Here is a 21,901-nt window from a genome sequence, read left to right on the forward strand (position 1 = left end):
TTGGACACAATTGCCAAAGAGGGCAGATGGCTCACCTGAGAGGAAACTGCCAGTGTACAGCACACACTGTGTTAGATGTATGCTCCACAAGCTGTGGTATGTTGTGCAAAGCACAGTGTTGGGGACTCAAAACCCTTGGAAATTAATGGACTAAACATTCTGTGTTAAATATTGTTTTTATCCTTCCCGTGTTCAACCAGGCTTTCATTTATTTAGAGACAGAGATACTTATAGCTCCCTTCTAGTGGACTATTTCTGTCTCCTCTGCTTTCATCACTCTTATGAAAAGTACAAATAAATGTCTAATTATTATCAGATGTTTTAGAACAATATAAATACTTATCCCCAGAAAATTATCTGAGGAAACATTATTGGCCTTAGCTATTAGGAGCAAAAGCCAATTTTGTTTTCATTTGGCAGCAGCTTTATTCTGTTACAAGACCAGGCACAGGCATTGCATTGTTTTATATATTTTTTAGTAGTCATTTAATGACTTGACTTGGTGACTTTTTGTTCAGTTTTGCTTTCTTCCCCACAATGTTCTTGGCTACCTTTGATGATTACAAGTAAATGAATATAACTTCCCCGATTTCCCTGAAAGTCATATTGATTTGTACAGTTAAGTATATTATTGTATATAATATAATATTATATATTTAAAAATATATTATATTTACAATTTTCCATCATGTACTAGCTTTGAGCTCCATCTTCCCCATTACATCTCGGCTTATGCCAAGAGAAGGAGCTCCTGTTGCATTAGGGGAGAACACCTACTGATTCTTCCTTTTGTGGTTAGCAGCTTGATGGAGCACACAGACCTTGAGCTCTGCGTGTGAAGTATTCAAAGAAGGGATATCCTGTCTTACATGAAAAGAAACGCTAACATTTTGCAGTTCTGTATGTCTGAAGCATCTCTGAAGTATTTCACAAAAAGATAATACATTGTACCTTGTAACATCCCTGCAAGGTAGGAAGTTAACATTATACCCAAAATACAGCTTAGGAAACCAAGTTAATCACCAAGTTAACAGCTGAAGTAGGACTATATTTGATATAAAATGGTTAAATTTAATGAAAGCAACCAGAGGGAAAGTCCATTAATTTTTGGGAGGACAAAAGGGAGGCACCATGTTTAGATCAACTGTGTTGTTTCTAATTCCTAGAACTTTCCTAGTTTTACAGAAAAGACAATTTTCCCAAATGCTTATGGAGGTAAAGAAAGTGATAGAACTCACTACCACAGGAATGAGTTTTTTTCCAAGGTTTTTTTTCATATCTTAAGATTTCTAAATGGTTATAACATGTGCTGCTTTGTTGGAACAAAACCAGATCACATGAGAGAAACAGAGGATCTGAAGGACCATTCCAAACACAATTTTAAAGATGGAAAAGTAGCTTGGTTAAATACTATGATTGAAAATTCCATCACTTTGATTTGAAGAAGCCAAAGGTCATCCTTGAAAGAGGAAAGGAATGGCTATTGGTAAGATTTTTGACGTGAAAAAGGGTTAAGCATTCCAGCTTATAACAGTCACCCTAAATGTTGCAGTCATCGTTTGTCAAACTGAGTTCCATCCTGAGAAACCAAATTCATGGTGACAGCTTTAGAGCTTTTTTTTCCTGAGAAAAACAGCTATCTAAAGAAGCAGATAAAAAGGGAGGTAAAAAAGATGGAATATATATGTATTCCTCCCTGATGTTTTATATACATGTTGGGCATCCTTAACTAGCTATTCCAAATACTAATTTATCAAATTTGGTGCCATTCTGGTCACTGGGAAAATCTTTATTATTTAAATTTTTTTTGCAAAAATACTTTTACCATGATGTGAGAACTTCTTCAAATTTTAATTAACTCGTGTGAAAATCTTTCTGCTGAGAATTAATGGAAAAAACACTTACACTGCATGAGACAGAATCTGAGCATCCTTAGGAGGTATCCTCAGCTTAGGTATCAGATTTTGTATGCACAATTGACTAGCACTACAGAAGAGACTTTGCTCATTCTGGGTATACAGACATCCTTTTTGGCAGCTAACTATACAACCTATATGTGGGAATGAGGAATGAAGACATCCAAATGATCTCTTTTAGAAGCAAGCAGTTACCTATGAAATTCAGATGCTTCCTTGGACCTGGGCAGATCTTTGGTTTGCTACTTTCTCTTCCACACACATTTGGATACACAAATATAACCTCCAAACCTCCACATTCTTTTTATCAGCTTTATAAATGTAATATTAAATATAATGACAAAGTATTCTCCCCTTGTATGTCTTGTGCAAACAAAATAGCACATGCAGAGTTATTTCTCTTAGATATCTGGCAAGGCATATGACTGATGGTTAGAAATTTTGACTTGGTTAAAACAAAATTTAGCTCATGTTAAAGCATTAAAGAAATGCTGATGAGGTCAAAGCAAATTCTTTGATAAATCTGTAAAATCACCCCAACACACAAACATGTCTGAATCCTACCATTAGGCTCTCATGCAGTCTGTTTCTCTGCAGCGAGCAAGTAGCTGTAACCCTTCAGTGCTGCAACTGAGTTTAGCAGAGACACTTGAGAACTGAAGTGACACGCACAGAACATACTAATAATGATGTACAAAGGAATTTCAGTTCTACATAATTTTTTCTATATTACCACAGAAAGTATTCTGTGGGTTTGTTAGCCTGTCCACAAAGAAAGATTTCCATCGTTATTTTTTAGATATAATTTGGCGAGTGGTGTGGTAAAACAGTTCTGTAAATCAAGTGAATACAATGTATATATGTATATTTCACTTCCTTCTGTAGGTTTCACCTATAGTAGGCTTTGTCTGTGTGTCAGAGGTAGAGACTTGGAAGAAAAATATGTTGTGTGAAATTTTCTGACCACAGTGTTTAATTATATATTGGGCTATTAAAGCCTGTTTCCAGCTGAAATGTTTTCCTTAAGAAGCCAGAACTGAAAGGGTTATGGTTTGTTACTGCAGCAGTTATCAGCAGACAGCCATCTAACCTTTGGTACTTACAGGTATTTTATGGCTCTTGATCATATTATCAAATTCTTCATTAATTTTTTTGTATTTTTCTTCAGTGCGTGGGGTGAGAGCGTAAGAGGAGTCAGGATCGGGGCTTTCACAACCTTTGTTTTCTTTCTTGTTCAATGCCTGCCAGGTTCAGAGAAATATCAAAAAGTAAAAAAAATGAAAGGGAGCTCAGAGTACTTACACATAATCTTTGCCTGCTGATCATTAGATCAATATCTTCATTAATTTTTCTGTACTTGTCCTCAGACTCAGGGCTGTGACCTACTGAATCGTCTGCATCGGGGTCTGGACTGTCACAGCCATTAAGTCCTTTCTTTCTCAACGTCTGAAATACATAATTTGGAAAGTTCAATCCTTGACACAGGCTGCAAGAAAGACTCAGCAGTGTTACAGTAATACAAACTGCCCAGCAGTGGAAGGTTTTACATTACGCTTTAGGGAAAGAAAGTGACTAGAGATCCACCACACTGATGCTGTAGGTCTCCAATTATGAGTGGCAAGAGAGGACCATACAGACCTCTTTCTTCTGAAGCTCTAATCCATCAATAAAGAACAAAGCCGGCAATCTGGCAAAGTGCCTGTGCTAGTATCCCCCCTCCCACCATATCCGATAGCATTAAGGGGTTAAGATACCCACCTAGAATGCAGATTATTTTTGAATGCAATTTATTTTAACATATTTATCCATTTGAAATGAATGAACATTAAAAGTAAAGAACGCATACTGTTTACAGTGGAATACCCTGGTGTTTTCCTTTTCTAAAGGAAACATAGCTTGCCCTCTCTAAAGAAAGATACAGGAGGAAGAAATGAAAAAGAAAACCCTGCAACAAATTTAGGAATTCATGTTCTTCACAAAGAAGAAGGAGGAGTACCTAAATTGAATTTTTCCTTTGAATTGGATGTAAGGGATGACATTAGCAATGCCCTGCCATTCGTAAGTGTATGCTTTTGATAGGACAAGGGGGAGGACAGAGTTCCTAATGTGGCTGTGAAATACCGATTAAGAGCTTCTAGACATGGTGTTTACTTTTTATTGACTCCAGCTACAGTGCTACAAATGCACAGTGCTGAAGCTTAATGTACAGGAAAAAGCACTGCTAAAACAGATGTTTAGTGAAAAGTCAAACCAGATGAATTTCAGGTTCAGCAGCTCAACCCTCACGACCACGATCATCATCACCAAGACAAATAACGGAGATGAAAAAGCTTAAAAACAGAATGAAATCAGTAGCTAACAATTCAGAATGGTTGCCTGGCCTCAAATAGGTTTTAACTGATCTACCTCGACAGATCACCAAAGAACAGTGATTGGCTTCATTAAGGTAAAAGAATATGAGAAGCAAGTCTTTGTGGACCCCCGAACTACAAGCAATAGTACACAAAGTCAGTATTTGTAAGAGTTCTCAAATTCAGCTTTAAGAATTTCTCAGTCAAAAACTCTTCAAAGAGTCCATTTGGCTATTACTACTTTATTAGACAGCTTGCAGTTAATTCTGAGTTGAAACCTGGCTAACCTGAACATACAGATCACATAGCACTCTTGTGTTAGTAAGTGGCTATGCTTGTGCTGTGTATTAGTGTGGGATGCTCTAACTGCTTTCTTTCTGCCTTCTCAGAATGGCTGCCTCTCATCTGACCTTTTCGTTCCTTTTGGAAAAGTACATTTCCTAATTATTTTCTTTATGGCAATGCCCAGTTTACCACCATTAAAGCCCTCAAGTATTATAATGTCATACCTTGTTTCTGTACTATTGTATTCATTTATTAAAAATTAGACTTCATTTTCTGCATTTTACCTGAGACTTAAGAACAGAGCCCTCTTATTTCTGCAAAAGCTATAAAGCTGTTTTCCTTGTGGAGACACACTCCTCGAACCTCACATTTTCATCAAGTCAGCAAAGTGATGGTGATCTGCCCTAAGAGATCTGAGCCTTCCAAACTCATGTTGTGGACCTCTGAAACAGATTTAGGCGACCGTGGAAGGCTGGCTCAATGTAGATCTTTCTTTTCAAATTTTGTATCTGTGCAGATTTCACTAATGAAGTCTAATCCCATGAGCTACTACTGACACACAGACAAAATTATATATCCATTGGAATCAAACCTTAAGAAGCTAAAACAACCTGAATGATTCTCTGCACTTCTTCTCCACTCCCTCTTATGTCTCTTTTATCTTTTAAATGTTAATGAACAGAACAGAAATAGTCTACTGCTACTAGCTTGAAACAAGCCAATTATAAAGAGGGCTTTTGCAGTCAGCGGTTGTTTGATAGATTTAATAGATACAATATGATATATTAAAAGTGAAATTTCTCTTTTGCCTCTGAATAACTAATCTCAACTAACATTCTTCTCTGCATATAAGTACAAAACAGTTGTCCTCTGAATACATAAATTATTCTGTTTTCAAGATACATTGGATCAAGCTGTCCAGACATGAAACCCAGATCAGCACTCCTGGGACCTTTTTTTGAGCTCATCTGAGTCACTGATGGAGTCCTGCTGATTCACATGGAGTCTCTGAGGAATGACGCTGATGTGAGCCAGATTGGATGGCATCCTCAACTCCAAGCTTTGAGATGACAGTCCAGCTCCTCTATTTACAAATGGCAATGACCTCTTTTTTTCTCAGAGATTGACACAGCAGCAACTGAATGGGCATAGGTGAGGGAAGGGAGCCGCACAATCATTATCCTACCAGACAACCCAGATGAAGAGCAATATGGAAAGACAAGAGGGGGAATATTTTGCAGCCTCTTTGAATCTTTTCCTTTCCCATCATTCCCAAATCCTTGCCTGCTGCATTCACAAGACCGTGTCTGGGTGAAAGGAGATGAACCTTGTCCTCAGCACACTCACAATGCTCTAAAGCTCTGCAACTATCCACTCAGCACTCATGTGAGGTAGTCACTTCTGTGGTTTGTAGAGGTTCAGGAATGCACTGCCACCTTTCAGAGGTTCAGAGGAGGAAAGGCAATGTAACCCAATGAATGTCTTGCAGCAGTCTCCAAAAAGAGACCAGATTCCCTTTCAACATAGTAATGTTTTTATTTTCTTACATATTTATTTTCATATTTATATCCTTAGAAAGCAGGTTGCTGCCATATCAGGCAGAGAAGAAGCAATCTCTATTTTCACCAGAAAAGCCAAATATCAAATTTAGTAAAATCATGTTGGCATTCTACCCAAAACTAACTGTAGCCCTAGAGAGTAGAGGTGAACCTTTCTCTTGCAAAACCCATCAATCCAGTGTGTTTGGCTGGTACTTTGGCTGACATGGCTAATCAAGCTCACTAATGCAGTGCAATTCTTCCCTGCCTGCCCCCGCCCCCCACAAAAAAAAAAGAAAAAAAAGAACATGCTTCAATGAGTTGGGATAAGTTTAGGCAACAGAAATTTCCACAAGTGTGCTGCAGTCGGAGGCACAGCTGCTAGCTTTGTAAGTGCTGGAACTAATGCCTGGTTCCCTGTGAGTTGTGTTTTGGGGTAAAGTGCAATATCCAGAGAAGCTTTTCTGTGGCTGGGTCTCTTCAGGCTTCTCTTGCCCCCTACCCATCCTCCTGCTGATTCTTTGTTGCTTCTGTATGTAAGAACTCATGCCGCAATGCTGCCTTCAGCTGGGAGTCTTTCTGGGAGTAATTTCTAGTTCTCTTTTTCTGCACTAGAACATATAATTTTCATGAAACTTGTTGGAATTTCATTGTCTGTGAGACCACTCCCTTTGCGCCAGATTTGCTTGGCACTGAATAAAAAACAAAGTTATAAGGGAAAAGACAGAAGAACAGACTGATAGACTGCACTGGAACATGAACACACACACTCACATACACAGTCCTCCTCTGGAGAGGAGAGCAGGCTGAAAGTGACATACTTATCCTCTGCACTAAGGTACTGAGTGGTATTCAGGACAAATATAATGATCCTGAACATCTTAGCATTATCTCTGGCTTCTCAACATGCAGGCTACAGTTTTGCCTGTTTTATTGCATTATTTGTTACTTTACTCTCCTCCAGATCATTACCTACCACATTATACCTCTCATAAAGGTCCTTTAGTGTTGTGCTTCAACACAACACAAGCTGTACAGCACAACTAAAAGTGGTGCTGACCAATATGTAATTGACCCATTCTTATTCACAAGCTCTCAGGACTCCATCTCAGTTTTTCCTCTTCTCTGCTGCTCTGTGTCACCTCTTGAAAGCAGAGTCTGATTCTGGACATCAGAGAAGGCTGGAGTCATTAAGAAGACCAACTGGGTTTCAGCAGGCTAGAATCTTTGACCCAGGCTTGCAGTGATTTAGAAACCATTTTTCTTACCATGTTAAGCTGTCACAGCCTCTTGCAAACCCTGGAAAATAGCCAGACCTATCGCATCCTCCTGGAGATTAGCTAGTTTCCAAAGATTTAATGACCATTCAGGGAATTTTTAAGGGGATAAAATTACACAATTGTATAGTGCATTGCATTCTAGAGAACCCCAAGCCAGATTTCAGTTATTTTTAAAGAAAATAAGCCATTTTTGAACTACGGAAGCTCTACTTCTTCCAAGCAATTAAGCAAGTAATTATATTAGACTCCAATAACCTAAAATCAGCCAAGGCATTTGAAAAACAAAATGGTTAAAGGAAAACAACCTTTGGTTGAAATCTCATATGCCAGCAAGTTAGCCTAAATCCTGCTCTATAAAACTCAGAGAAGTGCTGACTTAGTGACATACTGGTGGCTGTAAAATGAAGTATAAACAACTATTTACTTTCATTTCATGCAAAGTTTATCATCACTACAAAAGCACAAAAGAAAATATGGCACTACCAGCCAGGTGTGATTTTATCAAGGCAATGGAAATCATCGCAATTTGAAGGCTTTTGAGGAGGAAAAGCCTTTCATTTTCCTAATCCATTCTCTGTTTCTGCAGTATTATCCTCTTCTTTTAGAATTTCTTTAACAGGAAGAGTGAAGAAGGTTAGAAATTCAAATTTTTTTCATCCTATCCTTTAGTTTGCTCATCTTTGTAGAGGGGTATCTTCGTTCTTCTTAATAGGTTCATCTGCTGTGGAACTGCTCCCCACAGCACTCCAGGGCTTATGAAGCCACAGATATTTGGGCTTGGAAATGCTCACAGTATAGCTGCCAAATTAAAAAGAACAGGCTGGTTGATAAGGTCCCCAAAAGGTTCAGACCAGCCCACTCTGTCTGTTCCATTTTGATTTCCTCTGCAACAAAGACGTAACTATTGCAAGGCTAATCACTGTCTTCATTTGTGTAATGAAAAGTGCAATCTCACTGGCTCTTCATCTGTAATCCAAATTTACAGTATGGAAAAATTCAGAATTACAGGTCTACTTCTACAAATTCCCGTATCTGCTATGTTGTCTAGAAGTCATCACAATGATCTCTAACTGATAACCCCACTAGTGACCATGACAATCCAGAAAGTTGTAATTTGGTAAATTATATTCCACTGTCAGAAGACAAAAACCACAAGTGCCCTCCATTTTCCACTATCACTTTCTTTCCTGTATCTGGATGGGATAAATATTTTAGCCACAAATGAAAAACAGTTTGGTCTCTCTTTTGCTCACTGGAGCCACATATCTACGTGGCAAGGCAGAGAATAGCCAATTGCAAAGGAATGATACGCTATTGTGTTCAACTGCTTTATTATTTATAGCCATTCCAAAGAACCTGGCCAAATTTATGGAGGTCCCCCCAAACAGTAGAAAATATTTACATCAGGGGCCCGATTCATTTAAGCATCAGTTTGCTCTCTGTGCGAGAGTTAGAAAGTGTTGAGTGAAGACAACCTTCACTCTTCTGTTGCACAGTTATATAATGATGAAATTTTATGATGAAATTGCACGATACAATGTATGGTGCAATCAAGTAATGAAAGGTTCTAGTGAAATGAAAAACACTGAGAGGAAGAGATAGGTTGCTATGGGAACCGTCCATCTGAATTCCCTGACTTCTGTGTAACTAAAATCTCAAATTTTATGTTCCATTAATGTAGAGTTCTTAGATTTTTACATTTAATAAAGAACATAAACTAGTATGCTGGTACTAATGTACTTTAATTGCATGTTTAGGAGAATCAGATAAAACATTATTATACTTACTGTTATCTAACAAGCTGCAGACAAAAAAAAGTGTATACCAGTAACACAGAAAAATGGAACATTTCTTACCTCTTTTGTATAAATCATAAAATGCTTTTGTGGTTTATACTCTTTTTGAAATAAGCTAGAGGGCTTATATAATAGCTGAACTTCTGTAACCACATGTTAACCTTTTTGTTACTATTTTATTTTCACCGAAGTTTCAAAGAAAAAAAATTTCCATTATCTGGTCCTGTACGCGTGTCTTCTTCAAATAAATACACGTAAGTGTGCTTTTCACAACAATACACCAAACCCTCTGCGTGGATTTGCCTCTCATTTTTGCATGCCAAGTGATTATTCTCTCCTCCGAGTACCTTCTCTAATCACACCTCTTGTGAAACCAAACAATGCCGACACCCTCTGCCAGTAACATCTGCTTCTCTTTGCTTACGAACGATCGACCAGCGTGTTATGGATGTTTATACGCGTGTGCTGCAAGCTCATCAGGACACGAGGTTTCTACCTGCTTACAGAGTTCAGTCTATTCTCTTCCACTCACGCTCTTGACATGTGACAAGGCATACCTAGAATATTTTGTAATACCTGTATAAAACCGAATTAATGTGTTTTTTTGAAAGGGCACTGGGACGGTGGGGTTTTTACTTTGTTCCCCATAGCCGTGCGGTGTACGCTGGGCACGGGGGAGCTTTGCAAGGCAGTGCACCTGGCGCAGCCCCTGAGCCAGGGCGATGCACAGCCCTCCGGAGGTGCAGTCTGTTCGCTCTGACCTTGCAGTCTGTAGCAGACTGGTCAGCCTCACCACATCTCCTGCTGCCTCTCTGCAGTGCGTCTCCTGCATCCATATGAGGAGCACACCTTGCCGTCTGGCTGCTGTGCCCGGGTTACCCCTCTGGAGAGATGGTGAGGCTCTGATGATGGAGGAGATGGGGGGATGGCGGAGGTTTGCTTTCTAAAAGAAACCAAGCACAATCCCTTTCTTTAATGTTCAATCCTACCCACTTGCCAGTGTTTTTCTATCTAGTATTGACTTAAATTACACAGGGCAACTTTGGCTTTATAAGTATAAATAGAAGAAGGATATGTCAGATTCAGAGATCTCACAGCAGCTAATCTAAACCATGTATCTTTCTGGATTTTCTCAGAAAGAAACAAAACCAAATCACATGAAGACCACAGCGTTAAAGCTTTGTATTAAAATTTCTGTTAATGCAACGCAAGTAAGCTTACACCCTCCTATGTTCACAAGTATTTCATGGGACACGTGAAAGACTTCTGTCCATCACTGCACTTGTAAACTGTTTTTTTTAAAAGAATTTAGATCTGAATAAATCCCGAGGTTCTAAGTAAAGACATTTCCTCACCCTTCAGGCTTTTCCCATCCGTCGTCGCGGCGCAGAAGGTCTGAAAACCCCACAAATCCCCCTGGGCAGCTGACGTAGGATTCCTACGCCAACCCTCAATGGAGGGGATCGCGTTTCCCCGGCCTTGACAGAGGAGACGGGCGGCAGCACCCGCCGAGCCCAGCCGCCCGGGAATCTATGGGGGGAGCGGAGCATCAAGTGACCGGCGGCGCTGGCCGGCGCGATGCGGCTGCATCCCGGCGGGGAGCGGGTCCCCAGCCCGGCCGCAGCAATGCCACGCATCCCCGCCATCCGCACCTGTCAGCGCTGGCACCTGCTGCCCCATGGCCATAGATGGCTGTCCCCGGGGCTGCGGCGCTGATTGGGGACGCTCCGCTCCCGGCCCCGCCAGCCAGCCGGTTTGGGTTTGGGTTTTTTTTGGTTTTTCTTCACCCGTGCTGCTGTCGCACTTCTCGGCTCTGATGTGGTCGCAGCCTACAGGAACGCAGCATTTGCGCTTTACAGATATATATACATAAATATATGTGTATATATATCTATACATATATTTATATATATGCATACACACCCCCTACTAGATCGCTTCTCAGCACCTTTTTGTTCTAATCTAGAGGGATTTTTTAGAAGTCTTCACGCATAAGCATGACCAGCCTCTGTTTGCTATGATGCAGTACAGTACCGGCTTAATATTGCTGGTGTGTTGGATTAGCAGAGATAAAAAAAGCTATGTGCTTTTCCAGACAAGATTGGCATTTCCTAAATAATGAATTCACGTGCGAGATTAATTGGAGGTGTTAAGATTAGTGACATAAATGCAACGCTGACCTAGTTGTGATTACAGCTTCTGATAAAATCACCTCTACAGATATGTGAGATCTAAAAAGAAAAAAAAAAATCAGCCTTGGACAAACAAAATTCCTTTTAAACATTAGTCAAAATTTACTCTTCTGTCAAATGCACCCTTTACAGCCAAAGACTGTGCTAAAATGAAACTTCGGTGCAGCTGTTTTTTAAACCTGTACTTTGAAAAGACAGTCGAATTCTACTCTGTTGTGTTATAAAAACCTGACAACTTCTCAGAGACTGGCTGTCAGTGCTTCATGCACAAAATTAGCAGATTATTTACTTAGATCAGAGGTATTCTCAGGATATTTGTGTTTTAGGGATGGAATAGTTATCACCGCTCTTTGAGCACCCCAATGACTGTAACCCCTTCCTGAGGGTTCAAAGGCTTGTCACAGGCACCGTTTTTGAGTAATGGAAATACAGAATATGTAGGTAAGGGCAGAAAACTTCAGCTTGCTTTCCTGTTCTTCCCACCACTTTTTATGCATGCTGCCCTGCCTATAAATGTGTGCCTTCTCCTGCAGAATGAAGGATAGCACTACAGCCTAGTGGCAAAAAACCTCATTTTCCATCCTCTGTCTTGGAAGGTGGATTTACAGAAAATAGAATTCCAGTATTTCTCAAGGCTCAGTATTTGTGGAACGACTCCATGAAGACAAAACTTCTGTATTCTGGCTACTTCCACTAGTTCACTAGCAGGAGCACCACCAGTCTGCAAGCAGACCCAGTCTTCCAAGGGGTGCAAAGATGGCCTAAAGCCAGAATAGATGGATCTCTGACTCGCCTCTTGCCCTGTGGCCACAGCATAAGATCAGTCCATTATATCCTTCACTGATTTTTCAAAACCGTTAAAGTGTATGAAGTATTTAAATGGCCAGGTTTTGTCTAAGCTTTATTGAGCATATTTAAAATAGAAGAAGATATTGGTGAGACATAGTGTATTTGATTTGTACTAGGCTTTGCTGCCAGACACAGAAAGTATATGAATGGAAAAATAAACTTTACAGTAGTTCAGCAGAATCATCTCAGCTTCTTTAGGGAATATGAGGCCACTTAAAAATAAACACTGTAATCATCAACAGGTTGTTATTTCCCTCCTTCTTTTTATGTTTGTCTATCTATAATCCTTCTCCACTGACTCCAGCTCTTCCAGATGGAGCACTGCCCTCAACATTTTCATTTGTGTCTAATTTAGTCAGACATATACACAAATACAAGGCTGAAGTCAGATCTCATTTACACTAGTGTAAATCTGTAGCTGGATTTGGAACAGCTGTAAAGACACCAGTTGAGTTATTCTAGATGTACAGTGGTGTTACCAAGTCTGTTACATCAGTGTTACTATCTCTTGAAACATACAGTATTTGAAATATGCAGGGCTTAATATAAATGACTGCAGAAACAATTAACTATTTCAAAGGCAGCTGGTGTTTTTCCATGATATAAATGGGAACCTTTAATACTAAATGCCATATTCAAAATACTTGAGAAATGTGACATACAGGGTAACATATATATTTTACAGAATCTTTTGTCACAAAAACTTATTACAAAAAGGATGGCAGCTGATAGGAATTATACTTTGCATATATTTTGAGCATTATCTATGTTCTAAAAGATCCCAAAGACATTCTGAATTTATATGTTTAAGGACTGCTTCACACATGATTAAAATGCAGCCATCCTGGGGTGAATATACTGTCAACTTGTGCAGCTATGCTAGCCAGTGTTTTCAGGAGCAGAAATGATATGTAACTCAGACAAATAAAATTGTAACATACGACGTTAAGTTACTTGGGATGGAATTTTTCTTAGACCATGGGGCAAACACCTTCACCCTTAACCATGGGGCCAGGGAATCTTTGATGACCACAACATTTTGCTTTTCCATTTCATCTGAAACAGAGCACCTCCAGCAGCACTGAACTGGTGCAGTACTGACTCAGCAGTGAAAATGCCACCCACTGAGACAAGAACACCACTTCCTTCAGCACCTGGGTTTTCTTTGGAGGTCTCCCATAAAAATCTTGAATGTATCAATGTTCTGAACAGATTTTTTTTTTCCAGAATTCGAACATTTTTTTTACAGCAGATCAAATTACATGGTATTACAAAAAATGGTACCAATAGGACAATGAGCAAATGTTGCTGAATTGCAGTTCCTCTTAAAGGAAAAAGAACATTCCCTTTTATTTTTATAGTACCGTAATTGTTTTATCCATTGGTAAAAATGCCCAAATCAATATATTTTTCAAAAATGGTGAATTATAATAGAGGTTAGATCTCTGAAACTCTAGCCTCCTGTTTCATTGCAGGATGGAGGCCTTAAATAGCACAAAGCAATAACCATCAACTCACTGTTCTGCTGATACAGTCAAGTTTTCACCAAGGAGAAAGAGAAGGAAGTCTCTCCACTAAGTTCAGAGTGAGCAAGCACTATTTGAGAAGAAAAATTGGCCCATGGTTTTAACTATGAAAACAGATGACTCAAACGATGCAGACTTTCATACTTGATTTAAGATGGCTTTGTTTTTTTCTGTTAGACCAACAATTTATATAAGTTCTGTTATTTACCAGAAACATTTGTGCAAATTGTATCTATCTTTAAACAGCTGCTAAAATCTCTAGACTATGATATGCATTTGTCTGCTTACCAGTGTCATCTGCTAGAAACAAAGAACTGGGGTTTGTTTTCCCGTGAAAAATCCTACAGGAGTGTAAGATTCAGACAGAAACTTTGCAAGTTTAAACTTGCAGATAACTCAACTAAACACTAGCCAAAAAAGGAGTGAGAGAGTACAGTCAGAAGGTCTATGGAGGAAGTGTGTGAAACTCCAGAACTGCACGATTATTCTAGAAAGCTGGTCCTTCAAGCAACTCCCTTTTCCTGAAGCGTAACTTCTTCAAAAGTCATACTGCTCCTATCACTCTGCTCTTCCCTTGAGAGGAGTAAGCACTTCTCTCGAAAGAATCAGACCTGACAGAATTAGCAAAAAGTGGTTAGATTTTTGAAAAGATTTTGGAGAATTTAGGAAGCTTTCCAGGCAAGGGAATTCTAAATTTCCATTACTGCAAAGTGTGCCATCATGGAGGCAAAAGGTTAGCCCCTTTACATAAGATTATCCCAGGGTTAAGCTGCTACCATATACTCCAAGAAGCTGCAGTTTAGCTCCCACTTCTGTTACTAACTTACTGCATGGGCTTTGTTAATTCACTTTTCTGTAGTTCTCCCTCATAAAAAGTTGAATGATAGTAATTACCAGTGTAATTGGGGTGCTATAAGAAGGAAAAATCCAAGCAAACTGTAATATACTCAGTAAGGAGTCTAAACTTAATATAGACAGACGGACCCTCACATACACCTGCAAAAAACTGGCTTACATGCTGCCCTCTGTATCTAAGTTAAATTAACAACATAATGGTCAGTTTCAGTGCTCTGTTTGGGAAGGACGAAAACTTGAGAAACAGAGCAGCTTCTTATCACTGCTTGAGAAAGCAGAAGTGGCAGAGGCAGACTCAAGATCTAGTCACAAAAGCGTGACCAGAATTGAGGACCCAGATTACAGAGATATTAGAAAATTCGTGGCTGAGAAGGTAAAATAGAAAAGAAAAAAAAAATATCTTCATTCAGAAACGAAGCATCTTTTTGTGAAAATTTCAGCTTCCTCCAGAAGCAGCTAAAACATACTTTAAATGTTAGGGTTTTTCATTGTAAAACTGGATTTCTTTTTTTGGACAAAATTATAGTTTTGTCAAGAAGAATTGGCATATTGGCCTGCCAAAGCCCTACTGTCTGAAATCTTCAAACCTTTAATCATATGGTATTCCCACACAGAGAATTCTGTGGGCTACAGAAGATGTTTCTGCTTGGGTCCCCTAATTCTGCAGGAGAGCTGGACAAATGGAGTAAGATTTCAGGCTATTTAATTTCTTCCAAGACTTGGTAGATGTGGGAATGAAGGATGCTGTGAACATGTGCATGACTGGTACTGTCCCACTTGGTGAAGACTTAGCTGTGGGCTCTGACCAGCTTTGGTGGCTCTCGCCTCTGCGGTATATATCACCGTGCAGAGCTGCCTGCTCTGCCCTGCCATCTGAGATTACTCACCCCATACCAGAGCTGCGGAGGTGGAGCGGCCAAGGGGTGGGCATGCATTCCCTTCCTCTGACTCTGCTGCGAAGGTGGTAACTCCAAGGGAGGAAAGGCAATAAATAGCTTGGGGGTACTCACATCTCCAGATACCACAGCTGTTTCCTCAGACAGCCTCAGTCAGAGTCTCACAGACCCATGTTACATATAAGAAAGGGAACTTTTCTAATTGGGAATCCCAAACTCAGAACAGCCTGAAGGACTGTATTTGTTATAAAGAACTGACCTCCTTCGTGATTTATCAGTTCGCAGTGTTCTGCAACACGGACACAGGTAGTGCTTTGGGGGACTGTGCTCCTGAGAAAAAGGTAAATCTTCTGTCTATCCAAGAAAAATGTTCAGAAGTCAGTAACTTTCTGACTTTTTTTCTAACATGCTCAGCTTGTGTACAAGGAAGAACCATACTGGGTCCCTACCTAAGGAGGAGCTGAAATCCACAGGTGCACAAGCACTACTCCGAGTCCCAAAATCTAGCCGTGCCGGAGCTACTTGGACCAACTACAGGCTGAATCTGAAACCATTATGCTGAGAAACGGAACAACAGCATTTCCTATCGACATTATTGTGGCAAGAAAACCAAGCTCATTTACTTATTCCGTTATCTTGGCTATCTTCTAAGCCGTTTGCAGCCGTCAGCCTGCTGCTGCAGTAGCAAGAGCTCTTTCCTAAGCTCTGCAGAGCATTTACAATGCAGTAAGACAGTCTAGAGGAAAGGTAAAGAGTATCACATTTAATGATAAAGGAATACTTCAGGTTCTCTAACATTATTTATTTTATGTTTGAATATGAAAATTCAATTTTAAAATCAATCAGAAGCTGACTGTGCCAAAGAAATCAGAGACTGTGATAAGACTGAAGATGAGATTACCTCAAAAGACACGTGACTCTGCCTTTTACTATTGATGTATTAAAATCAGAGATCTGGCAAAGAGATCCTGACTGATTTCAATGGGCCCAGGCTTTCACACAGCACTTACAGTAGAAAAAGGGACCAGCAAGTCCTAAATAACCAAAATTTCAGTGAAAATCAGTAATGCTACAAGATCCTTTCCATGAAGAGGTCAATGGGCATATAAGCAATGAGCATATAAGAATTTCTCCAGTTCAGCAGTGCACAATTTTGTTCCTAAGTCTCTGCAGAGAGGTTCACAGTCCTGAGGTTTGCCTGGAGTTCCTCAACAATGTGAAACTTTCAAATAAACTGCAGCAAAGCTTACTTGCATTGATTCCAAAGTGTGGCAGGATTCCTGTTTCTGCCTGGGGGATGCTAGATCACAAGACCCCAGAATAAAATAGCGGTAGCAGGAATGGATGAGTACTTCTTTTATTCCTGCCACTGAATTGGTCATGGAGATCAGTAGGAAGCAGACTTAACTGCAGAATGTTTAGTCAGCTCTTTTGCTCCATCACTCTCCGTGAAGGAGGAGGTGGAATTAAGAACATTTCTCCCATGAAAAAGACTGTACAGAAGGAGTAGGAGGATTTCTCAGACTCCTTAATGGGAAGGGAATGAAAAATTTAGTCTGTGGGAGAGACAAGAGAGGTTTCTATAACCCTTGGGGATCCAGTGTTTCACCTCAAATCCAAGTCCAGAAGCATCTTACTTCTGTTCAGGCTACAGTTGTGAATCCCTCATGGGCATTACTATCAGGTTAGTTTAGTCCTACTAAACAAACTCCATACTATTGATGCAGGTCAAGTCAGAATTGTCAAATATAGTTATCTATGGGGGTCCTAACAGTTCAAGGGTTCTGTTAATGAAGCTAATCAGGCAGAACCCCCTATACCTGCCAGTGTTTGAAAGCTATAAATGAAGACATCTCCGGGACAGAGAAAAGAGAGCACACCTTTCTAAGCATCCTTTGGGACAGAAGCATTTTTTAAAGTGACAGGGTAGGAAAATGGTCAATGAGGAGTGTTCCCTCTTAGCCACATTGCTTTGAGCTTACACTGAAAACATAGAGAGCAGTCCACACCCTGCTGCAATTCCCTTGCTCCAAGGAAGGGCCTTGTGACAGGAAAGGGCTATGGAATAGGTCCAATAAAGGATTTAGGGACATAGAAAGCTTTATTTGGCTATACTTACTATTTAGGCACCTGACCTCCAGAGTGGAATTCACACTCTGTTAGGATCTGAGGCTTCGTATGCACGGCACCGGAAGAGTTTGGTGCTACAGAACAGGATCCAAACCTAGCAGCATGTGATGAAGTTGTGAGTGACCCAGACCAAGCAAACGGGGTTTCGGAAATCCTATCCCTCATCAGAAGTTACACTGCTTACCCAGGGCTGCAGAGACACCTTCATCTACAAAGCCCTACTGGGCATTCAGGCATTGACTCAGGCATACTGTCCCCCCTCAAAGAACTCATGAAGAGTCACTCTTCCCTTTTAAGAAAAGGCTGCTGTTGCAGATTTTCTGTATAACAACTAGTGGTTAGAAACCTGCCACAAAACTGGAAACACAAATCTATTGTCTCCCATATCCCTATAAGGGATAGGATTTACCCAGCTTCCCATGCTCTACACAGTTCTAGATAGGTTAAACCTCTGCACTTCCCCGTAATATTTTGCTTTTGTGCATTAACAAATGCAACATTTATTGGGTCAGAGAAACAGAACACAGTAGGGGACAGAGCTCTGTGGCTTGTTACAGCACTTCTGTTTGAGGGAAGAGTCTGTTGAACTCCGATTTCTGCTCCAGAGCTGGAGTTTGCATTTTACGTTGAATAGAGTCTGAATAAAATGCAGAAAGAATCCTTTAAGAAAGAATTAAACTGAAGTCTCTGTCCCTTTGATAGCACACAAACACCAGCAATATTTTCTCATTCTGTTTTGTGAAAAGCTTGATTCTATACTTGTGCCTTGCATTAGGAATTGCTTGCCAGGGATATTTTGTTCATGGAGGACTCACAGTTCCTAGATCTTTTGGGGCTTAAACTGGGAAAACACTCCCCATTTTGGCCCAGACTGGGTTAATACTTAGTAAGCACAGTGCAGGCCCCTAGCAATCTTCAAGAACAAATAATAAGATCTCTCACAAAGTTCACGTGCCTCCAGATTAGGCTTTTGGACAAATGACCTTAGTAGTAATATTTTAAAGTTTATGTTTAGTCCCTTGTGTGAAACACTTTCAGATATAGGATGGGAAGTTCTGAGCATAATTATGAATTTTTATTCATGAGTTAAACAATATATGTGGGTTGTGCGAAAATTTACATCTGAGAAGGCAAGCTTCTTTTCACATTGGTTACAAAAACACAGATTAAATGCTAAGGCACATACTGGTAACTGCTGGAGACAAAAGTGTAAAGCTTCCATTTTACTGATATATGTTTGAACATGCTAGAAGTATGTAATAACCAAGCCTTGGATTATAACAATGAAAAGAAAAATTATGTGGTTTTATGTTTTTCATGTTATAGCCATGATTCTGTTGTAGTAAGCTAAATATACTTTACACACCATACACTCCATTAGGAACTGCTTCTTTGTCAAGATTTTGATCTCTTTTGAATCAATCTATAGCAGCTGTGTGTTGTTTAAAGTACTCTTATTGACTCTTCTATAATTTGCTTTCTTTGAACAGCCTGTGTGCTGTAACATTTGATCAAAGAAATAAACGTATACTTTAACAACCCAAAGTAAAGTGCATGCACATTTTTATAACTCTGCACTATAAAATGTAATTATAGTTGTCTGTAGATCACACAGGATGATATAAATAAAGGAGTTTGAGATTTTTTTTTAATGCAAGCCTATCCAATATATCACAGATTTTTTCCTTTAACACCACTGTCTATCATGCAAAAGCATTAATGAACTGTTCAGAACACAGATGATGCAACTTCTTTTAATAGACGTTTTTACTCCTCCATTAACTGGTAACCATATATAAAAACACTCATAGCAAAATTAAGTAAGGAAAACACAACAACCTAAAGTTGTGGATTTATAAATTACCACATAAAGAAAATGTTGATTGAAACTCTGTTTTAAAGGCTCTTTTTTAATTAAAAGAAAAATGGCTATTTAAGATTTAACTACATTCAACAGTTCTGGACTATGGACATTAATTCACAGCTGACCACTAGACCTGTGATTATTAAAAATGTAGAACAATAAAGCATATGTGTTTGAGGTTTTATAGCCTTGCAAATTTGGCAACTTACATCAATTTCAATCGTCTTTTATATAAACAAACACATAGAGGCCTCCCTGAATTCAGGGCAAATGGAGTCTAATCAATATGAACTACATAATACATAAAGGATGGATGCAAATTTTATAGTACACAAATAAATAATTAATTTATACCTTCTTACTGTAACAAGGAAGAAAAGTCAGCATATTTTGAAGTTTAACAGAACTTTTGCCAGAAAACTGTGGAAAGGCATCTCAAGAACAGATAGTGTTATCTGTGTTCAGTGCAGGGAAGGAGAGGTATGGAGTTATTTTGCTTCATGCAAAACAGAAGGGTAAGGTGCTCTGCCCTGAGCAGAGCATTTAAAATGCCAGCTCCCTAGCAGGTGGAGTGAAGTAGGCAAAAAGCCAGGATTAGACTGACTTTTTGTATCCCCATCCTCTCTGGTGATGAAGCTCCTCTTGCACAGTGCCTTTGTTACTCAGGGAAGGGGGTTCACTTATTGCCAAGTCTCTGTGGCATGGAAGGGAAGTGGACGTTTTTACTTCTCAGTATAGATATATAAATGCTACTCGTGGTATGAACTATTTAGGTCCCAATTCTGCCACCCTTACTGACACTGGAACTGCTTCAGAAATAAAGCCATGATTCTGCAGATATTTTCAGGAGCATTCAACTTTCCTCTTGTGAATAGTTTCACTCTCTGAAACAGGACTTCTATGAATCTTTGTAGAAATAAGACCTGTTCTAGTATTGCTTCCTACAAAAGGTGACAGAATCCGTAGAAGTTGGTGTCTGTCCTAGGAACCATAACCAGGGAGTTTTGAAATTAGTTAGAAGGCTCCCATTGACCACTCTAGGCTTTAAATCAGGGGTCTAATTAAACCTGAATGGTGGACTTTACATATCAGAGTTTTTTGGCTTTTGGTAGCATAGGGCTCTTTTTACCTAATACAACTATGAGCAGTGGCTAAGGGCCCACATCTGGAAACACCTACACACTAATGAAGAACTGCACATCACTTGCTGATTTTGTTAGAAACTCAGTGCTGTATAATCTTCAACACTGGTTTGACAAAGAACAGTTGACAGCTTATAGGAGCCCAATAAAACAAAAAGTCTTGGGGGAAAAGAGGGCAAGGTCAGTAGTTTGCATTGAAGATAGCTGTGAGGTAACAGAAGATGTGGTATTTCTACACTTGTGATTATTACTATTGTGTAATAATCCAGGTAAATAATGACATTTTGTATTTACCTTACAAAACAGGGATGTCTCAATGATGAAAATAAAAAATGGGTTTGCTCACAAAAGCCTTTGTGTCTGGAACATAGCTATAAGTAGCTCACTATCTAGGTTGAAAAATGGTAATGCAGGGTAGTGTGTCCTATTTTTCCATGCTTGCAGTGAAGATACAATACGGGAATTCAGCCTTGGTAATTACTAATACACCACACAGACACAATTACACCCTGTGTACTGCATAAAGGAATCACTTGTGGTCTGCTTCCATTACAAAGAGCAGTAGGGGGCCAACATGCAAGAAGACAAAATGCTTTACAAGGAGGAAGGAGACCAGAAGAGTCAATGTACCCAAATACAAGGACCTTGATTCTTTTTGGAGTGATTTAAGTCCCTTTCCATCAATTATCGTCCTTTGTCTCCAGAGTCTTATCACAAGCAGCATTACAGGAACTCAACAAAACAATACTCAGGCTCAAATAACCCTGTGAACTGTGCTGACATTTCCACACCCTGTTGCTGTGTTTGACCAGGTTACTCAGATTTAAAAAAAAACCCAACAAAACCCAAAAAACTCCATACAGAACAACAACAAACATTCCTGTTTTAAATAACATGCTCAACCCTTCCTGGTGTCTTTTCTGCTGTCTAGTGTTACTGATACTTTGCACTGCAATACCACAATGGTGATGTGATATAAAAACCTCTGCAGCACAAAACAAGATTGAATTTCTCTAATATAACAGCTTTTCAAATGAAAAGTTCCTGCTTTGCGGGGTTCTCAACAGGTTTATTTTTAAGTTAATTAGATCCTGCCCCTTGCCATGCCCATCTCCTCTACCCTCTTGGTGAAATTTGAGTTTCAGATAAAAGAAGAATTACAAATAAAAATCTTCACTTATATATGTGCAGAAGTGCTCTGCAGCTAAATTTTGATTTCTCAGTGAAATAAATCAGCTGTCTTCTCATTCACTTTTACTGCTCAGAATCAGAGTAATAAAT

The 21,901-nt window shown here is 39.5% G+C and overlaps 1 protein-coding gene across 14 annotated transcripts in view; it reads right to left on the reverse strand.

Annotated features, from left to right (window-relative positions):
* Positions 1-21,901, reverse strand: part of MEF2C (myocyte enhancer factor 2C) — a 141,549-nt gene that overhangs the window by 34,320 nt on the left and 85,328 nt on the right. For 7 of the 14 annotated variants that reach the window (XM_075526945.1, XM_075526948.1, XM_075526953.1 and 4 more), the window contains 2 exons: positions 3,303-3,362; positions 3,020-3,157 (listed from right to left, as the gene is read on the reverse strand). In XM_075526945.1, the coding sequence (XP_075383060.1) occupies positions 3,020-3,157; positions 3,303-3,362 (198 nt within the window). Of the gene's footprint in view, positions 1-3,019; positions 3,158-3,218; positions 3,363-21,901 lie in introns of all 14 variants that reach the window. The other 7 variants (XM_075526956.1, XM_075526952.1, XM_075526954.1 and 4 more) reach the window with 3 other exon arrangements.

The sequence above is a fragment of the Mycteria americana genome, chromosome Z, assembly GCF_035582795.1.
Source record: "Mycteria americana isolate JAX WOST 10 ecotype Jacksonville Zoo and Gardens chromosome Z, USCA_MyAme_1.0, whole genome shotgun sequence".
NCBI classification, from domain to species: domain Eukaryota; kingdom Metazoa; phylum Chordata; class Aves; order Ciconiiformes; family Ciconiidae; genus Mycteria; species Mycteria americana.